The sequence below is a fragment of the Parasteatoda tepidariorum genome, chromosome 1, assembly GCF_982258835.1.
Source record: "Parasteatoda tepidariorum strain Cologne lab strain chromosome 1, Ptep-v5.0, whole genome shotgun sequence".
NCBI classification, from domain to species: domain Eukaryota; kingdom Metazoa; phylum Arthropoda; class Arachnida; order Araneae; family Theridiidae; genus Parasteatoda; species Parasteatoda tepidariorum.
Window position 1 is genome coordinate 19,485,600 of NC_141755.1, and position 21,964 is coordinate 19,507,563.

Sequence of the window (21,964 nt, forward strand, 5' to 3'; positions counted from 1 at the left end):
GAGGTAAACCAAAAAAAAATTGGAGATCTTTACTATCTAGATGGTAGGAAATGGTCGAAATTTCGATTGCAAGATTTCGTTCGCACATTTGCTATAGTGAGTAGACAAAAATGTAGTAATAACAAAAGGCCTTCCATTAAATAAAATGCTTTTTTGTAAGTTTTTTTATTATTTTCATAAATTTCTTAGCTTTTTATTCACGGATATTAAAAAGCAATTATGATAGAATTGTAGCGTTAATCAAATTTTTAATTGAAATATCAAAGATCGTGCGATTCATTACAATAAAAGCGCTAGAACGTAAAGAATCCAGATGCCAACAAGTTCTTAACTTCTTTTTTTTCTTCCTCCCTACCACCATTGGAAATGGTGTTGTCCCACAAAATGGGACAATATCGATTCATCACTGCTGAGAATCTCATCACGGTAATGTTTTTTTGTTGCATGTAGCAATTTCCTACGAATGCTTACCTAGTAACATTTTTCAGATAACTGAAACGGACTTCCTTAATCATCAATATCTATCCTCATATTTATAAAAAAGAAGGGGGGGGGGAAACGAATGTATTTAGATTGTTAGAAAACCAATGAAATTCCTTTTTCGCGTTGGCAACAAACTGAATTTAAACAACAAAAAAAGAGAGAGAGAGGCGTTTTATCAATAAAGATCGACCAGCTATGTATTTTTTTTCTCCCTTCATTTTCCTAATTTTTTATTTTAGATATATATTCTACGAGTTTATGTTAGATTGAAAGACTTAAAACTATTGTCTCTAAACACTAGAGTTTATAATCGCATCGGGAAATTCTATGAATTTATTTATTTCAAACGTAATTCTTAAAGAGCATTGAAATGTGCAGTTTTGAAAAATAAAAAATGGAGTAGCAGGAATAACTTTTGATTCAGTGATCGGATTTTCGCGTACAGGGATTCAATCTTAAGAGGCCTTTATTCTCACTTTCTTGCATTTTATTTCAACCTTTTGTTTTGTGGTTTCTTGATATATTTTAGTGCATAGCTAACTATTGCTGACATAGTCATTGCTCGACAGCACAATATATTTTTTTTTAAAAAAATGAAACATAAAGGGGTCGTTATATTTTTTATTAAGAGAAATAGCGCTTGATAATTTTTAGAATTTCTATGGATACTCCACCAGAACTTCAAAGAAAAGAAAATATACTATTTGAGTTTTGAGTCAGTTGTTTCAAACTACATATTTGTCAGTTTTTATATAAAGTTTAAACTGATGAAAACCTAATTGGTTGGCGCTAATAAATTCTTACAGCGTAGATTGCACAAAATTAAAAATGTTTATCCAAAATCTAAAAACAGACTAACACTGGGTTATTCATAATTCTCTCCGCCTGTAAACGCCATTTTTCTTTACTACAACTGGCTTCAGTGGTACATGTTACTGCCATTTACCGGCAACTGCTTAAATTAAAACTTGAATACCTTTGGAATAATTTCATATGTTCTTTTTTGTCACATTCGTCTTCGTTTTTTTACTATAACGCTTCGAAACCCCGGAGGGAATTATGAATAACCCTGTATATAGTATTTAACCACCTTTCAAAAAATGAAAAGATGGCAGAACTGATTGTTTAAAATTTTGTCAGAAGGAATTAAAAGATAATCTAATAAAACCGCACACTTTATATCGCATATTACTGACGTGGACGCTGATTACGTGATCCTTGAGTATTTTGCATGTAGCAAAGAATACTTTTTTTTATTTCCAATGGCAGGCCAATTTAAAAGAACAAAAAGGATAAAATAACAAGAAAAACAAGGGAAAAAGAGATAAATAGAATAGAATGCATAGTGACATGCTTAGCCCATACGGGCCCTAGCCTCCCAGTAGCGTCCACACACAGTAGTGATGAGCGCAGAACAGACGGAAATATGGGGCAAGTCCATGTCCTCCCCAAGGCGACAGAGGATTTAGGACAGTCAAAAATGTTTATACTAAAAAGGTGTTTGGCCAGACAGTCATGGCCCGTTACAAGTCTAAAGAGAGCGACTGCCTTAAACCTGGGCTGATTTGGGATAGTTAAAATATAGTTGAACCAGGTTTTGTGTATATTGCTTTTACGGAAGTTCTCTGAGAGCATGTTCCGGACCAGCAATTTAAATGAGTGCTGTGAACCCTTAATTAGTGCTCCAAGTCAGGTTCGCAGATCTCTTGAAGTTTTTCATAATCAAGCACTTCGCTTGATCACTGGAGCTGTTAAATCCACCCCAGTAGACGCTATGCTTCTTTGCACTGGACTTTGGCCGATAGAAAAAATAATTTTATTTTATTTTATGACCGCCGTTGAACAGTCGAAAAGGCCTTGAAACTCTGGGAAAAAATATTACGGACTCCTGGGTATCTTTCTCTTTGGAACCTAGAGAGTCCCAGGCATCGCCAATTAAAGACTCAAGCAGGTTTCCTACAGGAGGTGCTGAGCTTAAAAGACAAATAGTACAACCTTCTTATTGAGTCTGAAATTCTTCCCACTCCTTGTAGCCCACTGAACTACCAGACTTTCAATGTGGTCACAGACCTTGCTCTCAGAGTCCTAAAATCAGATTTTGATAGTGATGTCCTTAAAGGTATCTCTTACGCAACTATGAATGAGCTATATCCTGAACCTGAATGGTTGAGAATCTTTACAGATGGCTCCCGAGTGGATCAGCGGGTGAGTGCTGGAGCGGGAGTATTTTGTCACCTGTTCTCTGCCTACGCTTCTGTTGGTCATATCAATTAGTTACAGTGTCCTGACAGTCTGTTCAATTTAGTGACAATTCTGTTCAGTGCCTGACACTAAAAGACAAGCAAATCGTCCTCCAATGCATCCCGGGACATTGCGGGATTTGGGGTAATGAAAAAGCTGATTTCTTAGCCAAGAAAGGAACAACTATTGCCCAAGCATCTCGTTGCTCCATCTCTCTGCAAAAAATACTGCATAATAGAGTAAATAACCACCATCGGTTTATTTATGAAAATTAAATAAAGAAGATTAAAAGCATATTTAGAACTTACTCTCCACCCCTTTGACAGTTGCGTTCGAACAAAAAGAGAAAGGCTTCTTATTAATTAGTACAGACGATTATTAAGAAAAACTTCTACTTGATTAAAAACTTCAATCGGTTCAAAAAATTACAGATAGGAAACAGTCGACATGTTTCAAGCACTCAAAATATGAAGCAACAAAAGTGGTTTGAAATAAAAGCGTCAGGTTGTCAAAAAATGGAACAATTCTTGAGTTACATTCAAATTAAAGAATTGCTAATAATTTTTGTTTTCTACCAAGAAAATATTTCTTAAATGTGAAGGAAAAAAAAAAAAACTGCGATAATTTCACAAACTTTTATTGGCAAACAATAAACAGGATAACATAATATTCATTTTAAAAAGATAATATGCACATACAATTTTTTAATTTTAATGCTTAAAAACAATTTAAAAGAAGTTATTTAAATTGAATAAATATGAATTTAGTTATGAAACAACAATAAGGGTAAATAGTTTAATGAAACAGGAAAAAAAGTCTGTTTTTCCTTAGTTTAATTTCCAATTATTACTCTAAAACAGAGCTTCTTAAGCTTTTTTTTATGATGGTATTTTTTTTTCAATTTGAATATTGTTACTCAAATTCATGTTACAAAGCGATCCAAAAGAATTTCTGAATAAATGGAGGTAACAGATTGATGCTAAAAAGCTTGTAAAAATAACAATATATTATTACACAGACACTTACCACAGACTTTGAACAAAACGTTTTAATATTTATTTGTTTCCATATATTTTATAAATTCATTGAAACTAAAGAGAATAAATTCAGAACATGAATAGCTGCAGAAAAAAAAGTTTGAGAAATGTTAAAAAATTACTGCTAAAAGAGATTATAACCATCGGAAGACTATCTGAAAAGAAACAGAAAATTTTCATTGAAAATAATTGTTTTTAAATTAAATTTGGGAACATATAGTAAAACTATGACAAGTGTTTTCATTATACAGTGCCCTGTAATCTTAATACATATTTATTAAATCCTTTTCAAAAAAAGTATATGCATTAGATGACACAAATTAACAATAAAGCAACAAAAATGTGATATTAATTTTGAAACTCGTTAATGTGGGAGTCTCGAAGAAAAACATCAAAACCCATTTGATTGCAGGATGAAACTTGCAGCACTTCAACTATTCGCCTAATCGGTTATGCAGCACCAAACACTATGTTTTTATTACTCAATATACTGAAATTAAACGGTGTTATACACTAAGTCTGATGCAAGATCACTAAGACAAAGAACATAGAAAGAGGAAATGCGGCTCTCTGAACACGTAACTAAGTGGAGAACATGGGTGCAAGTTGGAAAAAAGGCCAAGACGGAAAATTTTTTGACTGAAATACCTAACATACACAATACCCCCTCGACATATGCAAACTATCTAAGAAAGCTTTACCATAACACATCAAGTTTAAATACTGTACAAAAAATATTTATTCATCTGTCTTTTGATAAAATAACAACAGAACATAAGAAAGTAGACCAATAACGTAGACCTAAAAATATTTTTAAGGGCAGAAAAAAAAAATCAGATTTCCGTCTTCAAGTCAGTCTTGTTTCCGTCTTACTTCCGTCCACGAACATTTTCGAAAGACGGAAATCCGTCCTGGAGACGGAAGACTTGCACCCATGGTGGTGAACTACACAGAACAGGATGTTATAACAGAAAAGCAACTTACATGAAACTTGGAAAATAATATCATAATCATAAATGAAAGGAGTAAACAGTCCAATTCATCTCCAACTCCAACAGTGGTTGGAAAAGGTGAAGGATAAACAATCTGCTGCAGTGCCCTAAATGTTGGTTTTTCCTTCATATACAGGACCAGTACCAACCATTGGAGGACCAGTTTACAATATATCTATAGAAACTAGCCTTCTCCTGTATATATTCTTTGATTGGGGGCAGGGCCGGATTAAGCAGACACAGGGCCCTAGGCCATTCAAATTTTTGGGGACCTCAGATAAAAAAAAATTTCTCATATATTTTTTATTTATTCAAATATAAAACTATTTATTTATCTTTTCATTTAAGAAAGCATATTTAAAATTAAAATAAACAATAATAAATTAAATTTTACTTTATTCTATTAAATTAGAACTAAAAAAAAATTATCGTATTTTATTAATATTTGAAATTGATTTTTTTTAAAAATCATTGTTTTTCTTAATTTTTTTAAATTTATTTTCAAAACAAATTTTTTAAGGGGGCCCCTAATCATTGGGGACCCCAGACCATAATGGGTAATCCAGCCCTGACTGGGGGTAACCTAGGATTGTGATCCCATGTTAATCTGATGTCATACTCCTCAAAGATTATTCGGAGAAGGAATCCATAGCTTAAGAAGCTCTGCTTAGTATAATAATAATAATAAATTAAACACATAAAAATTTAAGGTCATTAATTATTTCAGTTATACATAGAAAGAATCACCATCAGAACTAGATTATTTGCTATATAACAACATTAAACCAACTGTTCTACTGCTATTAAACAAAGTATACATAGAAATATAATTTGAAGATAGTATTTTCACAACAGTAATAACTGGATGGATGATGTTGAGGATAAAAACTTTACGAATGGTCTATGTAAATACCGTCAACAGCACAGTTTGACTATGATCTAAATATATCTTGTGTATAATACTCACAAACATTAACATTACAACAATTCCTGTTTGCTACAGTTAAATTCACAAACACTGGTTTATTTCTGTACAACAAAATATTATATCCACTTAATATTATAATATAAACTTTGTGATGCCATTGGACCTCTCGGCAGTAATGTGTCTCACTGATTTCACACTAATCTATTAAAACTCTTTTAGTCTAAAAAAAAAGTGTCTGAAACACACTTTTTAAAAGTAATTATTTTTATCTATTGAATTCTACTTTTGATGGACGAAATACTATCAGATCACTAAAAGAATAGTAATAAAAGCAGCTTTTTTAATATTTTACCTTAGGTAAAATAAGAAAAAGCATGCATTTAGTTTGAAACAAATAATTTAATGTGCTAATGCTTCATTTGATACAAGATTTCAAGCACAGCAATGAAAAAAAAAAAATTTAAATTTACTCCCATCAAAAGAATATTTTCTTTATAAACATAAGTAATCACATCGAATATTTAAAAAGCAACTGAATTCACACAATTAATGTAATGGATATCACATCTTTTTTTCACAAAATATAATCAAATACAGATTAAATCATGACTCTGTAGTTATAAAAATATTATATCAAAGAATGGATTTATTTTTGTAACATCCCTGAATATTTGTCACACTAATTCATAAAGAAAGGGACATCAAATAAATATATTAAACTATTAACACAACAATTTCTCTTTTATTCAAGATTTTTCTTGTGTTTTTCAAAGTTTTTATGTGTAGCTATATTATTCCAGCACAAAATAAAATTTCATGATTTGTCGCTGCAGATCCAAGCAACATAACTTAGCTCATTTTTTAGTTCTTTTGCAAATTATCATGCAAAACATTGGTGAAATTATGTTCATACATTTCGCCTTGTATTTTTCTGACATAAGTTAAAGAAAGAAAAAAAAAGATTACTCTAAATTAGAGGTTCACAACCTGCAGCCTAGGTGTTAATTGTAGTCCTTAAATGGGCAATATGGCCTCCAACCGCACCTTGCAGCTAAAAATTAATTGGAAAAACCTACATATCTAGTGTAAAGAATCTTTAGAAACTTTATTCAATAAACTTTGAAGAAACACTGAAATTATAGTAATATAATTTCAAAATGCAAAAGTATTAATTCAAAGTGTTACAAGAAGTTGTAAATCTTTTGACATTTAAGAAAGGATTTTTTTTTGACGAAATTGATTTTAAAAAAATGTAGTCCAAAGGTGTATTTAAAAATTTAAGATGTTAGCAATCTATATTGCTAAAAAAAATTTCTTTTTCTACAAAAAAGTTAAAAACACGCTATAATAAAAAAAAATTTATGTCAAAGTCAATAAAACTCTACATGATTTATAATTTAAAAGATAATACTGAATATATATCTTGTTATTATATTCATAATTTGAAGTATTTTGTTTCTTTATTTTCAAGATATTGTCTTTTTAAAAATAAGAAATAATTACGCTATTAAAAATTGGTATACAAATGAATCAATTGTAAATCCTGAAAGCTAAAAATGAATTATTCTTCCAGATTTATTTTGGAAAAAGGTTGTGCACCCATACTATAAACATAAATAATAAGTTTTTTGTTCAATGAAAGATACAATTCATAAAAATGTTTTAAACACTCAAATAACCATCACAACTACACACACACTCTAATCCTATTAAAAAAAAATTTCCTTATAAATATTGTATTAGAAAAGTATGTGTCATTTGAAATGTGAGATCATTTGAATATCAAAAGAGAAAAATGAGTAATCAATTATCTAAAAATATTCTCATGACTGTGGGATATTACCACCTTAAAAGTGACTTAATACTGACGCAATATTTATTGCTTAGATACAGTCAAGCACCTATAACTCACTTTTTTTAGCACACAATGAATTTTTTTCTAAAGAAAGATTTTACTTGATATAAAAGTAAGAAGATAGTCTAAGTATGTCTAAACCATTTTAAAGTATGTCTAAACCATTTTAAAGCATCTCTAAACTTAATATTTCTTAGTTACTATTTTCTCATATCTATATTTCTGGACATTCTATTTTGAAATAAATAAATAAAACATTAGTCTTCTGTTGCAAAGATGGATAGATAGAAAATCCTAAGCAATCATAAACTATGTAGACAAATATTATACATTACTTTTAACTAATTACATCAGATGACAAAAAAATATTTTTATGGGATGACAATTTTTGAGCTATATGAAAATAAAATTTTTTTGATGATATTATACTGAGGGTTAGATTCAGTTAAAATTTGGTGCTTAAATGATGGGCATGCTTTTAATTTTAATTAATTTATTTATTTTTTAGCATTATTGTTCATTGAAAATGCCAAAATACAATATTTCTGAGCCATACTAGTAGGCTCTTGCATTATCTGATTCTCAAGCAGTGATCCTGCCTATTACTAGCTGCTGCATAACTCCTATTACTGCTCTTGTACAACAATGCAGGATCCACCTTCGAAGCCTCCTCAGAAACAAAACAGTTGTCTTGCAGAGTATCCCATCCCACTGTGGTATCCCTCAAAATTAGATTGAGGATCCAAAAAACGGTCTACCATCCAAACACCTTTTCAAGAAGTTTACTATGAATCTGCGGCGTCACAAATCAATTTGGTCACGAGATTTGCGTGCATCCGAGATAAAGCAAAGACTGGGGAGTAGCTCGAGTAGAACTATTCGTAATCTCTTGAACTATTCCAACGAGCAGTTGCTGCTTTTTGCTTCTATTGCTCATTTTTAAGAACTTAAGGTCACCAACAATTTTACTTCCCCTATGTTTTGGTGGCCAGGTGATGACTGCTGACGACCTCCCTCTCTGCCCAGCCCTGAAAGAAGAATCCATCGACTCCTTTTAATGGGAGGCTAGAGAACTTGTATCCAATTTTAGAACTTTTTCCCTTCTGTTTTTCTTTAATTGTTAATTTTTACTCGTTTGTACATTGCTTGTTGCTTTCGCTTCAATACCATTTGTGCATCTTCTCTGAGGTAAAAGAACTGTGCTTACCTCTCACCTGCTGCATCAGAATTATATATATCAATCCTCTTCGAAAGCATTGATATCTTAACACTTCATTGAGTTTTGTATTAGGCTATTATTCTATTGGCAAGCATATCAAACATGACATATTTTTAAAATTTTATATTTTAATAGCTTTCAAAAAAATTTCTTTTCCATTTCACATTGCTCAATAAATGTTACCCGGTAGGTATTATCAATAAGATATTAAAATTATAACTCTATGGCTATGAATCAATGATAAGACAGTTTTATTTACTCTATCTATTATTTCCTAACAAATTTAAGTAAAAAGATATTAATTGCACACATTATCTTTCAAAAAGAAATATATCAATTTCATAAGATAGTATTATTTTTGGAAACAGTTATGCAATAAAAAGTCTCCAATATAACTGTAAATTCTTAGAAAATAAGCTTCATTTGACAATAGATGATGCCAGTATACTAAAAAAAGCAGAAGAAGCCTTCATAGTATGTATAAAAGTTTTGGCAAGACATCATCTCCATGTTGTTATGGCAACTATACTCTGTATGAAACAAGGATATATGTTTCATTCATATTAATGACACTTTATAATACAAGACACACAAAAACACAAAATTAAAAAATTGAGTCAAAAAGTACAAAATGATTGATATAATAAAAAAATTGCACAATACATGTAAAAATCATAACATACATCTCATATATTCTTATTTTACAGGCATGAGATAGCAAAAAAAGAAACTTGTGAAATAAAAATATTGAAAAAATGCATTTGAAAATCAATCAGAAGACCATTTTGGGTTCATAAATTAATTAAACTTTTAAGTTTAAATATGATTCATGATTACAAAAATCCATTAAGATTATTTTGTGAACAATAATTTTATTAACTAATGATAATCAAATTTAAATGCTGCTACATAAGGGAGAAAATATCAAACTCAATAATAATAATTTACTGTAAGTTAAAAGTATTGATATATCATATGGCAATTAGATCAACAAGTTAAAAAAAATAGCATTTTAAAAATATTGGAATAATGGAATATTAGTAACAAACATAGAGTTTCAAACAAATAAGATCATACTACAACTTAATGAAACTAGTATTATTAATATGAAAGAACTATATAGCAATAAAGACCATAGAAACCCCAGTCTGATTGAGTAAACGCATAACTTTATAACAATTAATTAAATTAATAAATGAACCACTAAAAAGCAAAACTAAAACAGCAAATTTTTTTCATCTGATCTCAAATCTTTTTCAATTCATGGATTTTAAGCTGAATATTTTTTAGTTTTAATTAAATTTCAAAATATGTATGACATAACTTTTGGGAAGTATTTTTATTCTTTAAAATCCTGAGAAATATAAATAAATCTGGTAAATGATAAAAAAAAATTAGAATAAAAAGGAAGTGATGAAATGAAATCTCATGCCTGTTAATTAAATTTTTTAAAAAAATTCAAAACTCTTTTTGAAACAAACAACACAAATAAAGTTTCAAAGATATATAACTGCATAAATTAATAGAACTACATATATACATTTTTTTTAACAATAAATTTTTTCTATAAAAAAAAAATGAAACTACAGATCATCATTCTCTTTTCAAATATACATTAACAGGAAATAACAGTTATAAATTAAAGTCAAAAATATATCAATGGTCATTATCACCAGAATTTACGCTAGCGCACAAAACTTTGAATGCATCATTTGGCAATTAAAAGCATATATATATATATTTACAAAACATATAGGATAATCTGTTATGCACCACACTTGATATAAATTAACGATATTAAAATTGTCTTCAGATAACAGATACATATAGAACTCTTAAAAACAAATAGCAAAGTATTAAGAATATCATCATGCATGATATGCAAATTTAAAAGAAATCAATTAAAGATAAGAGCCATGCTTGCCCACTTGTCAGAAAAAAAGTCATTCACTTTGTAACAAAGTTCTAAAATAATATCACAGAAGAACGCACAATACTAATCAAAGATTTCTTTCACATATGAATATGGAAAATAACCCACCTAAAAAAGATAATAACAAATTAATATAAATTTAGAAACTACTAATAATAAATTTTAACATAAAACAGACATCTCTCTTTATTAAGATATCCAATTAGGTAAAACTTTTGCTTTTTTTTATTATTATAATCAATATTTAAATTTCAGTTCATTAAGACCAGAATTTTCTTTAATTTCAGAGTTTTCTTGCATTTAAAATGCATTTTTTGAAGAACAATGATTTTAAGAAAATTTGTTCAGGCTAAAACACATTTTAAAAAAACACTTCATTATAGAACTCAGAAAATTTTGTAAGTTGATTTTCTTTAATATTAGCGATGTTTTGAACTAAAAACTAAGTGTGAATTTGCAATGTTTATCAAGCATTAGGTAAGAATATTTAGAAATTTTTGTTAAAAATTTTATATTAAACAATGTTCTTAATTTGATTTCTTTCTTTTTTTAATATTTTAGTTTAAAACACAGGTAATCACATGTAAACATAGGTAATTAAATGAGTAATGTAATTAAATTAAAATGATCTAGAAAAAAAATTTAAATTTATGCATTACAATTTGTTGTAGAGCTATTACTAACACATGTAAAGTAGTAGTTTTTAAGTGCAAATTTGCTCTTATAATGAATAAGATTTTATAAATTTTTAAAATTTACTTTTTATTTATAATTTTAGAACCCCTTTTTATTAAGCACAAAATTAAAATATTAATTGAGATTTTTTTGAAAAAAAATTGTGTCAAAACTAGTCAGATACCTTGAAAGTGAAAAGGTCACTACCGCAGTCACAACTTAAAAAAATTTTGGCCGAATGTCAATCCCACTGCCATAATTCAAAAGCTACTCAATGAAACAAATGAAATTTTGCACATTTTTAAAGAAACATTTAAAGAACATGCTGATTTAAAATTTTTTATTAAAACTCGTCTCACTTTGTTTAAATTTTGAATTAGTTTCAGTCAATTAATGAAGAGCAATTAAATAGGTTACAGTCATGGTTTTTCAGATTTTTCTATGTACATGAAAAACTAATCACAGTAAAATTATAATTTTTGGCAGTCACACACTCTTACGACTGAAGGTAAAAAAACATGTTTGAAACTTTTTCTTTATTATTTCAAATTAATTACAGAGTTATAAAATTTCTTGCTTTTCTATTGACCAACCCAAATATTCTAGCTTAATTTTTTTTTTTAAAGGATTTTAGAGAGCAAGCAGGATATGAAGCTTCATGGTTTATAGAAAAAACAATCCTTATTTTAAGTTCATTCTTTTAAAAGGTTTATTATTCCAAAATACAATTTTCTTAAAATTATCTTAACAATAAAATTTCTAAAAATATTTTAAAAGTGATACTTTTCATACATGATAAATAGGGCTGCAAGTTTGTCGCGGGAAAAAAGACCCCAAATAGGCGGAAAAATCGCGGGAAATTTTGAAAATTACACAAATTCTAAACATAAAAAAATTTATTATATAAATGATGCAAAAGACAGACATTGCGCAAAGAATAAAAAAAACTTAAAAATACACAACAAAAGTATTTCTTTGAATTTCAAGCAATATTAATATTCTTATTTAAATGAAGAGAATTTTGGTACAAAGTATTGTACATTGTCAGATAATTCTCATTTATCCTTCGTCTTTCATCACTTAATACATTTTTATACTTAGAAAACGATCTTCCTGCGTCAACACTGTTTTTAGGCACCGACAAACTTCGAATTGCCACTTTTGCCAATTTTGGAGTGTTCGGTCCTTGATTTCCAAAACTCGATCAATTTTCCTTCACCAACGCACAATTCCTTGACCGTTGCTTTGTAAGAAGTAATTGCTGTGAAAATTCAAACATTCAAACTACTAGTTACAAGTCCCTACTAACTACTAGTCCCCCCCCTTCATCTAAGTAACTGATCAATATTTAAGAAATCACAAGAAGCCGCCTAGGAAAAATTAACTGGATATGTAGAAAGGCAGTAGAAATTTCATTGCCCAGTGCAATAGCATGTATAACAATTTTTCTGTCAAAGATTTGATTAATAACATTTTCCTTCTTTAGTGATTCCAATTTCTTTTGTACTCTTACTGACTTCAGGAAGGTAATTACCCTCCCTAAGTGTAGAAAGACCACCTTAGATGACAAGATTGTGATTATTTCTTATCTCTGAACTATTTTCATGTCATTTTGCTATTGATTCACTCCCCTAAATATCTAATCAATTTTACATGTTCAATATAAGGTTCAGGAAAATAAAAAATTCTGTTTAATAAAAATAATAAATAAAAAATGGAAAAAAAATCAAATTTTAAGCAATTTTCGCGCAAGTCAAGACATTGAGAAATTCGCAGATTTTAGGAAAAAAGATGACAATTTCGCGGAAATCATTGCGGAAATTCGCGGCGCGACAAACCTGCAGCCCTAATGATAAATAATGAGGAAAATATTTTAAAAATAATACATTTAAAAGAAAAAAGACGATTATGTACAAAAAACAAAAATATTTTTAAGGGCATCTAGACAAAACTGTAACTAGAAGTATTGAAACTGAAACGATATCGGAGCTCTCTTTTGTTTCATGTCTCAAACATTTAAAACTTAAATAGTCCCACAGTGGACTGATCGTTAAGACACGGTTCCCAGCATATCACCGAAGTCAAGCATCACTGGCTGCGGTCAGTGTGCGGGTGGGTGACCCTTTGGATCAGTCTGCGTAGGGACTGAGGGTGTGCATTATTGGTCCTCGTTAAACGGTGCTACCGTAAAGTGCTCGACTTCGCGTGCAGGTCGTCGGGCTACCGAAACGGGTGTGCCCTCCTCTCTGCAGAGGATCAAAATTGTGATGGCATGTCTTCGGATCATCCTCAGGGATGTTTCCCAGACCGTCGGCAATAGCCCATTGTGTTGCTCTAGTGCATAGGTTCTCAACCTTTTTAACGTTGCCACCCCCTTAAGGAGCAAAAAATATTTCAACGCCCCCCTTTATAAAAATCCTGTTATTTTGAGCATGGGGACGGAGGAATGTGTGCTGAATTATAAGAGGCAAATTTGTTAAGAAATTTTTTTATGCTTTGAATTTTTTTTTTTTTTTAAAAAGAATAAATTAACTCGATAATTTTCTCACGGCAGGTAATCGCCGTCTATTTGTTATGATCAAAATAAATACGTTTAATGAAGAAAAAAATACAACTAAGAAACCTATGCTTAAAAAGAATAATTTATTTTAAATTAGATAATTAAAATAACACCCAAAATAATTTTGTTACACTAAAAAGTAGTATCAACGAAACATTCAAGTAACTATGTTAGTAGGATGATTGTACTTAATGGTTCAGAACCAATTCCTTAACGCTCGGTTCAATACTTTTAGTGAGATGAAGATGCAAATACCCACGTTTGCACAATTTCGAGTCGATTTCTTCTTTTTGTGACAAGATCCGTAACAGCACTGAATCCACATTCGACAAGTTAGGAGGCAGGGAAGGCAATTATAAAAATTTTAACGATAGTCTACAGTCCAAGATAGAGACGACTGTTACCTTTAACACTAGATTGCCCATGGAAGCCATTTTGACTTTTTTTTTAATTTGAATTAGAAAAACAATGATAACACAATTTCTTAGAATTTTGTGACTTTTTGTATAACATATAATTCTTTTATTGTTAATATTTACAAATAACTTGTTATATAACTGAAAATAATAACAAAAATATTAAATTTTATTTTAAACAAATTTCTTTATACATTAGTTATGCTTTCTTTATTCATTAGTTATTCTATGCAGTCATTTTGACTGCTTTTGAGAAATATAGGTATTTCAGTCTTTTTAGTGTTAAGTAAAAATTCTGTGAGACGATCATCATTTCAAAGTTTCATTAGTTAAAAGTTCGACCAATTCTTCATAAATCTGAACCTCTGCTGTTTCAATATTTACAAAAGGGTTCATAAACCCATTGAGGGACTTCGAGGGAACAAAACATCTTTAAAATGGTCAGAAAAGTCCATGTGCAAAGAGTCAAGGTGTTGACAATATTCTTGTGCATGTGCATCATCAGAGAGAATTTTGCCTGCATGGCTGAACTCATTCCAACCAAAATTCTGCTAAAACAAAATCAGTTTTTTTAGAAAGGCGAAAATAACTTATTTTGTAGGGATCGAATTGAGCTCGTCGCCTTGAAGTTGTAAATTAATGCCATTAAATTTTACAGGTAAATCAGCCAAAGTCTTTCTTAAATTCTAGCAATCTGTCTCTTAGAGCTACATTTCTGTTTTCGAGGAACTCAAGCACAGAGTCGAAAAGATTCCAATACCTATTGAGACAGAAGCTTTTGGAAAGTCAGTGAATCTCGGTGTATATTGCAAGCGATTGAATTCTTCATCGTTTTTCTTACACAGCTGTCTGAATAATCGATGTTAGAGAGCATTACTGTGAATTTTGTTCACAGCAGATATGGCATATTGCAATGATTGATGCAAACGGTCACTGAGATTTTTTCTTACTAAATACTGTCTGTGAATCACGCAGTGAATAGATAAAATATCTGGTACCACCCTTTCCAAAAGGGAGATAAACTCACGATGTCGACCCACCATTGCAGGAGCCTATCAGTAGCAATGGACATAATATTCGCAAGAGGAATGTTTTTCTCTTTAAAATAATCTTTGACAGTACTAAAAAGAGATTTACCTTTGATATCTACAATCAAGCTTCCTGCAAAAAGCATATCTTGAATAATTTTCCCTTCCTTTACAAACTGGACCTATGCCTACAGTAAAGCCTGCATTACCTGGCAAGGTAGATTCATCAACTTGAAGGGAAAATTCGTTGGACATCAAAAGTTTGCATAAAGAAATTTCAATGTCTTCACCCATCTCATCATTTCGTCGCCGCACTGAATCGTTGCTTATGGGATAGTTTTTTATTACATTGGATGATGTAAAACTGTTTCTAAAACTTCTTTGACAACCGGCAGTATCAACTCTACTCTGATGGTTTGAGCTTTCCCAGATTTAGCAATAAATTTTGATATATTATAAGAAGCAATCAAACCATCGTCGCATTTTTGTGATGACGTTACTAGCAACCCTGAGATCGAAGGTACCTTCAGAAACGTGAAAAAAGACGTTCGTCAAAAATGACAAATCTATATCTAGTTTTTTGCAAATGCTCTTGCTAACGGTAAGATTTCCTTACCTCATTACATAAAACTTTATTACAAAGTAAACACATAGGTAATTGAGAGTTCAACAGTAATTGAACCAATCCCAACTTCATGTACGTGACACTGTATTGATGACATTTCTTTTTGTCAACCGATATTGTTGGTGTCAGTGAAATACAAACGATGAAAGAAAATCAACTATTTCTCAAAATTAATAAATAATTTAGATACTATAAAGAACTAATTCGCGTACTTACCTGGCCAAAAAACTATGAGATCTAATCGAAACTGGGGGAAAAACCGCAAGAAAACTAACGAAAACCATTATAAGAAACACGGGTTCAATCAAACATTCATACTGAAAGCGCATGTACTGCAATTTGCACCAAATGGCTTGAATGAGTCAGAGACAAAAACTACTGGCTCATGCGCTGAGCTGTGTTGGTTTGGATCGAAGAATAGGTGCCGTATAAGTTCGTTTTATTGCTGTTTCAAATAGTGTATAGGATAATCTTGATTTATTATATTAATTTAGTCTTTTTTTTATTATAAATTTTTTTTATTAAATTAATCTTAATTTAATAATTTTATTTGTAAGTTTTAAAATTAAATTTGAATGACAAAACATGCTCAACGCCACCCTACCGCCCAAAACATACCCAACGCCCCCCTACTGCCCAAAACAAGTTCACCGCCCCTCAGCATAGTCCCACCGCCCCCGTTGAGAACCAATGCTCTAGTGCGACGTAAATGAAGTACAACAACATAAAACTTAAATAAAGCATTAATCATTATTTAAAAATTATTTAATACTCAAGCATGCAAAAAGAAATTTTAGTTCTGCAAAAAATTTCCAGAAATATGATAAATCACATAAAAAACTAAGATTAAGAGAACTAAACTTTTGACTACTTTCATGACTAAACTATTGGGACCATGTTTTTCAGACTGAAGTACCCCTACTGTTTTGAGATTCAAGAATACATATCCACAAAAAGTGTGTTCAGAAAAAGTGTGTCTGGTTTCGCAGCATAAAATATTATCTGTATTGTCAGGGGTCTGTCCAGGCCAAATTTACTACTGTTTAGCGGTACCTTCACAAATTCAACTTTAGGAAAAACGGTAGTTTCACAAAATACTTTTTCTTAACATTTTTTTGTATCCCATCAGAAACGATAAATCTATATTTTTACCACATTTTTGAGTTAATTTTTTATTATAATTTTTAATTTTTACAAATTATGTCTAAATTTTCACAAAATAGGTACCTAACAGAAAAACCTAGATAGACCCCTGATTGTATTAGCATACTTAGTGTCTATCCTCTGAACTATGAAGAGTGTGTTTTTATGAGAAATGTAACAATAGTTTAAAAGTTGTTTAAGGTGTTCGAATTCTTTATTTTGGGTAGTGAGCCTTAAGTCAGTGTGGCTGTAATTATTGATATCTTTAGATTAATTTTGAATTGATTTAGGTATAAATAAATTGGTTACTTCATAACTTAAAAACATTTGCTTCTAAAATTTTAAAAGGTAGTGAAAAAGGAGACATATTTAGAGCATTCAAAAATAAGTGTTCATGCTCAAGACTCGGTACATGTGACTGAAAAAAACAAAATAGTTTTGAAAGAAAAAATGCAAATACTATTTTGTAATACCATTTCATTGTTTCTTAACCGATACAGCATAGCGAATGAAGCATATCCATTCACTTAATATCACTCACAAAACCTCATCACTCACATGACCAAAGATTTTTACAACCCAATTAATAATAATTTAAATAAATTTGACAAAAGCAATTCTTTGGAGAAGATAACACTTTTGAGTTCATTTTCCACAATAGAAAGCAAAACTGAAATGGTTAAATGTAAAACAAAAGAACTCGAATGGCATCTTAACTTTTGAAATATTAAAATTTCATCAGAATCTTACATTTTCATCAATTTGGCCTTTCCACCATCCTTTCTGATTTCCTGCTTTGCTTAACACGGCTATCCGATCACCTTTTTGAAGAGACAACATATTTGGAGAAGTCGCATGAAAATCATACAGAGCTTCGGCATAACCTAAAATGCCTGACAAAAACAAAATTTATTGGTTAAATGTTAAAATAATACTCGAAATATGCAAAATTATTATTATTTTTCTAAAGGGTTTTTACTTTCATTGTTCAATCCCACTAAGGCTTTTTTATAAGGAATCATGAGTGTTACATGTAAGCCATTGAAACTTTCTGCTAAGCTGTTTTCTTGATACCAGTTGATTAATTCCTAAAATAAAAATTTATATTCTTAAAACTCCAAAGACAGTAGTTTAAAAAATGTATTAAGACTTTAGTATTTTCAATCATAATATTGTAAAGCCAAACATTACTTGCTATTGATAATATAATTAGTAATTTATATTAGTCCCACTCACTAACTTGACCCTTTTCCACTCTTCACTCAGTATGGCATTGTGGTAATATGACATTGCAATAATAGATTTAAAAAAGAATCTTCAAGGGAAGTTAAATTTCTTGTAACTTATTGTTGTAGTGTTATACACAACTTGGGTAGCCCCCAGTTTATGTTACATATTTAAATTAATAAATATTTTATAACAGTATAAAATTTACAATAACTATAGTTTACCAACTGTTACATGGATCTTTTTTATATTTTAATGACTTTCAAACACTAAAATGAACATACTATTGAAAAAATTGATAAAATATTTAATACTTACAACAATAGATTTAAAATATTTGGTTGAAGATAAATAGAAGTGCTGCCCATTATCTGCTGTACAAACCCTCATATGCTTAACTTGATTCTGATAACTGTAAAATATATTTAGGAATAAAGAGTTATGATCATATCTACAATCAAAAAATCTGCCAAGTCTACAAAGCATTCCTCCTTAAAGAATATTTGGTTTAAAAAAAATAAAAGTTCTGTTATTTAATCAATATGTAAGTATAAGTATTAATTTAAATATTAAAATTATTTTTGCTTCAACAAAAACTAAATCTAACAGAAAGTCTAACTACTGATGTGTCAAAGTTTTTTTTTAGTTCCAATGGATTCAAATAATCTTGAACTGGCTTCATTTGCATTAGTTGATCCCTAAGAAAATCATGCAATTTCTTTACATAAGAAATAAATAAAAGAAATAATAAGATCTTAGAAATTAAGAGATGTGATATAAGCAAACCCTTAAATTACATGATGACAAACATACCTTTATTCAAATTGAATATTTAAATACTTGAATATAAAATAAATAAAATACACAAATTCAAAGGATTTGATTAAATTAAAACTCAACCATTAAATAGGAATGTTATCTATCTCATGCTATATTAAAATAAATAAATAAGTATGACTAAGTCTGTTTTATTTAAAACAGTTACATCTTTGAAACATTAAATTTAGTAAGTCAATATAAGATATAAAGTTAGATTATTTACACTGAAAAATGTGAGGTGATAATTAATTTTAATTCTTTGTATCACGATTATGTTTTGTCTCAAAAGGCGAGATTTTGTTTAAAAAGGCAATATCATTTTTGGAAGTCGCTCAACAATTTACCCAAAACTAACTTTTAGTAGGAATGATTTGTAGAAAAACTCTGTTACTCTCAAATTAGTTAAAATATAGGAGATTTGGATAGATAAGGAAATTTAATGCATTTTGAAGCAAAAATTATCAGGTATAAGAATAAATTTGAACTACCATGTGAGAAAATTTTCTCTCTTATTAACCATCAAAAAATTATATGTTCAGAATCAAGAAACAAAACCACATACTTAATGCTAATAGCGTAAGACCCTCTTTGTTTAGGACTAATTCGTAGTAAAAATGTTCCACTAGGCAATTCTTCTAGTTTTTTAGCAGCTGTTTCGCGATCCATAACGCCTGCAAACCTGTAAAATCAACACTTAAAAAATTAGAAGAAAAAATAAAAACATTTTTATGCTGAAATAAAGTAAAACATTAATAGCAGTAGTAAAAAGATAAACCATATAAATTGCACTATTTTTTAGTTGTAATAAATACTGCATGACAAAAAAAATCCACAGTTAAAAATATTTATAATAAGTAATTTAAAAATATTATAATCCAATTATATTTAAAAAAAAAATTTCACTACAACAAATGTAATAATAATAAACATTATATTATAAGTTGCTTGCAGTTTTTGAATAATATGCTTTTATTTTAAGTCTTATATTTTAGAAATGATAGGAAAATAATTTAGGTAAAATATAAACAAAATAGAAAAAGATAACTTATGATTTCTTTGAATGTGGAAGTAAATTATTTTTTTTTACGAATAAAAGTATGACATGTATAACTGTGCAGTTGAATTTGCAAACTGAAATTATAAAAACAATGAAAAAAAATAAAAGATACAATAAAAAATGACAGCAAAAAAATTCTAAAAGACCCTTTTTTCCTTCCTAACAAAGATAATTTTTGTAAAAGTTTAAACTTACATAATAAAAGCAATAAATTTTGAAAGATAAAATAAAATATTACCAATCATGGCCTTCTAGCATTGTGTTAATGTAGTCAGGAGTCGGGGCAGTACAATTTGTCCCATCATTTTTTGCAGTGAATGGATTTTCGTAAGATGGCGGCCTTTTCTGAAAAAAGAACAATCAAAATTATTGAAATGACTCTTTTAATTAACCTTTCATTGTCCCATATTGCATAGTTGCAAAGCTAAGTTTAAATTGAATTTCTCAGCAGTCCTCTATATATTTAACATTTAAAACTACCTAGCACATCTACAAAGGTGGTCGTCTTTGTAAAGAAAAAGAATTAACCACCATTCTATGCTAGTTTCAAAGCTGAAGGACATGCTGCTTCCCCGCAAGTAGCCTACTGCCATTTCTGCAAGAGGTATAATCGCTGTTCGTAACAAAAATTTTGAAATAATAAATTCTGTGCTTCTTGCAGAATCTTTAAAGCATGGAATTTCATATTCACTGGTGTTCATTTAAAATTAAAAGAATTAGCATATTTTAGTTAACACAAACTTTTAACAAATATTCTAATGAAATGGGCCTTCAAATTAAAAAAAGTACAACAAAAATATGGAGAATAAATGTGAAATCTAACAGAAGCATAGAAATCAGCTCCGAAAAGATAGAAGAGGTTGATTCTTTTGTTTATCTCGGAGCTATTTTTAATAAACGGAGCAGAAGTAACGATGATATTTTCCAGAACCAGAAAAGCTAGATCCTGCTTTAGAGGTCTGTACAGTTTTCGGAGAGAGCCACAAATATAAAATTAAAAATAAATGTCTATAAGGTTAACGTGTGTTCCATTTTCCTGTATGGTACCGAATGCTGGAGTTCTCAGAAATCAGAAAAAGAAAAACTTGAAACTTTTCAAAATAGATAAAATAATCAAAAATAATACTAAAAACCTTCTGGCCAAATAGTATAACAAAGACCTTTTAACAAAAGCCAATATCCCATCTGTTGAAGAAGAAATTTAAAAACAAAGATGAAGATGGCTCGGCAACATTTTAAGAGCAGATAGAAAAAATCCTGCAAATGTTGCAAGCTCATGGGCGCCTGACGGAAAGAGAAAAAGAGGGAGACCAAGACTAACATGGCAAAGATGCAATAAAGAAGATCTTAGTAGAGCAGGAGTAACTGAATGGGAAGAAGCACGTTGCCTGGCCAAACACAGGAGTGTGTGGAGAAAAAAGAGTCGAGGCCTTCTGTGCCAGTTCGGCATGAAGAGGATAATGTCAAATGAAGAATACCACACCTTTATAGTAACTAATTCACGAAAAATCTTAGTTCCTACAAGAATCTCGGTGTTGAATTTTTGAAATTGCATGAACATGAATGTGATATTAGATTTTAAAATTGCGTGAATAGGAAACGCGATATTGGATTTTAAAATCGCGTGAATATAAAATGCGATATTGCATTTTAAAATCGTGTGAATGTGAATCGTGATATTGGACTTTGAAAACGTTGTTGTGACTCTGGATTCCGAAAACGTATA

General features: G+C 29.9%; 1 protein-coding gene across 1 annotated transcript in view; it reads right to left on the reverse strand.

The window, feature by feature from the left end:
• Window positions 1-8,642: 8,642 nt before the first annotated feature.
• LOC107452144 (guanine nucleotide exchange factor VAV3) overlaps window positions 8,643-21,964 on the reverse strand; it is a 65,800-nt gene continuing 52,478 nt past the window's right edge. The window contains exons 21-26 of the mRNA XM_071180132.2: window positions 20,477-20,583; window positions 19,744-19,860; window positions 18,681-18,774; window positions 18,115-18,223; window positions 17,886-18,028; window positions 8,643-10,796 (exon numbers count right to left, since the gene is read on the reverse strand). Coding sequence (XP_071036233.1) covers window positions 10,752-10,796; window positions 17,886-18,028; window positions 18,115-18,223; window positions 18,681-18,774; window positions 19,744-19,860; window positions 20,477-20,583 — 615 coding nt within the window. The 3' untranslated portion in view covers window positions 8,643-10,751. The remainder of the gene's footprint in view (window positions 10,797-17,885; window positions 18,029-18,114; window positions 18,224-18,680; window positions 18,775-19,743; window positions 19,861-20,476; window positions 20,584-21,964) is intronic.